At 45.3% G+C, this 1,965-nt stretch overlaps 1 protein-coding gene across 1 annotated transcript; it reads right to left on the bottom strand.

Annotated features, from left to right (window-relative positions):
- On the bottom strand, window positions 453–1,178 carry LOC107606975 (putative protein FAR1-RELATED SEQUENCE 10). The gene has a single exon (XM_016308970.1). The coding sequence runs from the start codon at window positions 1,176–1,178 to the stop codon at window positions 453–455; it is 726 nt and encodes a 241-aa protein (XP_016164456.1).

Here is a 1,965-nt window from a genome sequence, read left to right as displayed (position 1 = left end):
TTTTTTTTCTAGGTGCCACCCGCATAGACGATGCCTAGCTGAAGGAAGCACGTCCGCGATCGCTGCCCGCATGGCTTTATCCCCGTCCGTGACCACAACGGAAGGCTTCTTGCTTTCCATGACATCAAGCATATTTAGCAACACCCATCTATATGTACGGACTTCCTCGTCCTGCAGTAACGCGAATCCGAAGATTGCCGTCTGCTTGTGATGATTTGATCCAGAGAACACGACTAGAGGCTTCTTGTACTTGTTTGACCTGTATGTTGCATCAAATGCAAGGACGTCACCGAAAAGCTGGTAATCCGCCATCATCTGCCCATCCGCCCAGAAAAGGCTGCCAAGTTGATCCCCTGTTGTTTTCGTATATCTGGCGACAGTCATCATGTCAGCGTTGGCCTTGCCTTCCAAGTAACTTATTGCTGCTGCCGCGTCTCCGTCGTTAAGTTGTGCTATCCTTTGGCTGTGAACGTAATTATAGAGGTCCCTCTTCGTAAACCGAAGCATCCCGTAACCCCCGACTGGCCGGCCATGTACGCCATAATCTTCGATGTCGCAATCCCAAACTTTTTTAGACTATCAACTTGAGCCTTATCGCTCTCACTCATATTCCGATGACTAGGAAGAAGATGAGTAAACATGGTGGTAGCAAGAGGGTGGTTATGGTTGTCGTCTATCCTCCGGACCTTCCACAACTGATCTTGCAAATCATAGTAAATTTTCAGCTTCGCTGAACAACCCGTACGACTCTCCGGCTTCTCCTCCCTTACTCTTTCTGGACGATCGTAGTGTTTCTCATGCCTTGTACCTTGACGGTGACAAAAAAAATCTCGTCTAACCAAAACACCGTCCATTCGAGCGACGTCACCCTTCCTTACACCAAACCCCCTGAGCCTGGCAAACTGTTTGTATGCCGCATAAGCCTCATCCTCGGTACTAAACACTTTGTCCAGAAAATCCTCTGTGGACCTAAAACCGGGAGCATCACCCAAACATGTCTCCTGACCTGGGCCGAGCCCGTTCACTTGGATTTCTTCCCGCGTTTCAGCCGTGTCTGACTCATTCTCGTAGGGGTCACCCTCGTCATCCCCACTCGAAGAAGTGATACGGAAATACTCTTCCTCACTAAGCCCCCCCGAATCATCGTCCCCAACGGTGAACTGCAACTTCGAATCCATACTTGACAACAAATGAAGTCACTCACCTGGCACATGGTTAGTCGGGAAGTAACTTATGATGACTTACTGTGCGACTTAATTAAACACCCGCATGGGAATAACCACTTAAAACAGGGTAAGCATACTTAAATAGAGAAACAAAACTACATACAACAGCAACTGTTCCTCGCGCTAAATTTACTACACATCGATCGAATGCAAGCAGCACTTGCATACGGGAAACACGGTGAGGCAATCTCAAAGCTCGAGTACAGGGTAACAACAACCAGCAAATATTTACATGCTTATATACACAGCAAGTCTCTGCTTAAAAATGATACTACTTGTATTAACGCACACTGAATAAACGGTAAACTCATCAACAATGCCACAACACCAACATACTTACATATAGTCGCATCGCACCACCGGACAGGGTGTGGATACCATGAATAAGCTTTATCAATTTCAGCCAACCCTCAACACTTGCTTTCTGTCCAATTTGTTCAGCCTGAATGAATGGATTATTTGAGCAATGCAGCAAAGTTATCCACATGGTCAAACCAATAAAGAATAACAACAACAACTGTTTTCAATTGAGATCATAACAAGAACCACAAACATATAAGGGGAATGGGAGCCATGCTCTATCACAACATTAGTATAGGAAATGTTTTCATCCCCGAAAAATAAAATAAAATCGTCTTTCTTACGACAGGGACCACTGGTGTCGACACCTACACTGAAGACAACGACCTCAGCACCTCCTCTTACACAATATATTTTACTTATTTTTTACTTATCAAAA

This window comes from Arachis ipaensis, chromosome B07, assembly GCF_000816755.2.
Source record: "Arachis ipaensis cultivar K30076 chromosome B07, Araip1.1, whole genome shotgun sequence".
Lineage (NCBI taxonomy): Eukaryota > Viridiplantae > Streptophyta > Magnoliopsida > Fabales > Fabaceae > Arachis > Arachis ipaensis.
Note: the sequence above shows the minus strand (reverse complement) of the source record. Positions and strands in the feature narration are given on the sequence as shown.

What these genes read in the sequence shown, in the direction of transcription:
- LOC107606975 (XM_016308970.1), bottom strand. Translation starts at nt 1,178, where the DNA reads ATGGATTCGAAGTTGCAGTTCACCGTTGGGGACGATGATTCGGGGGGG.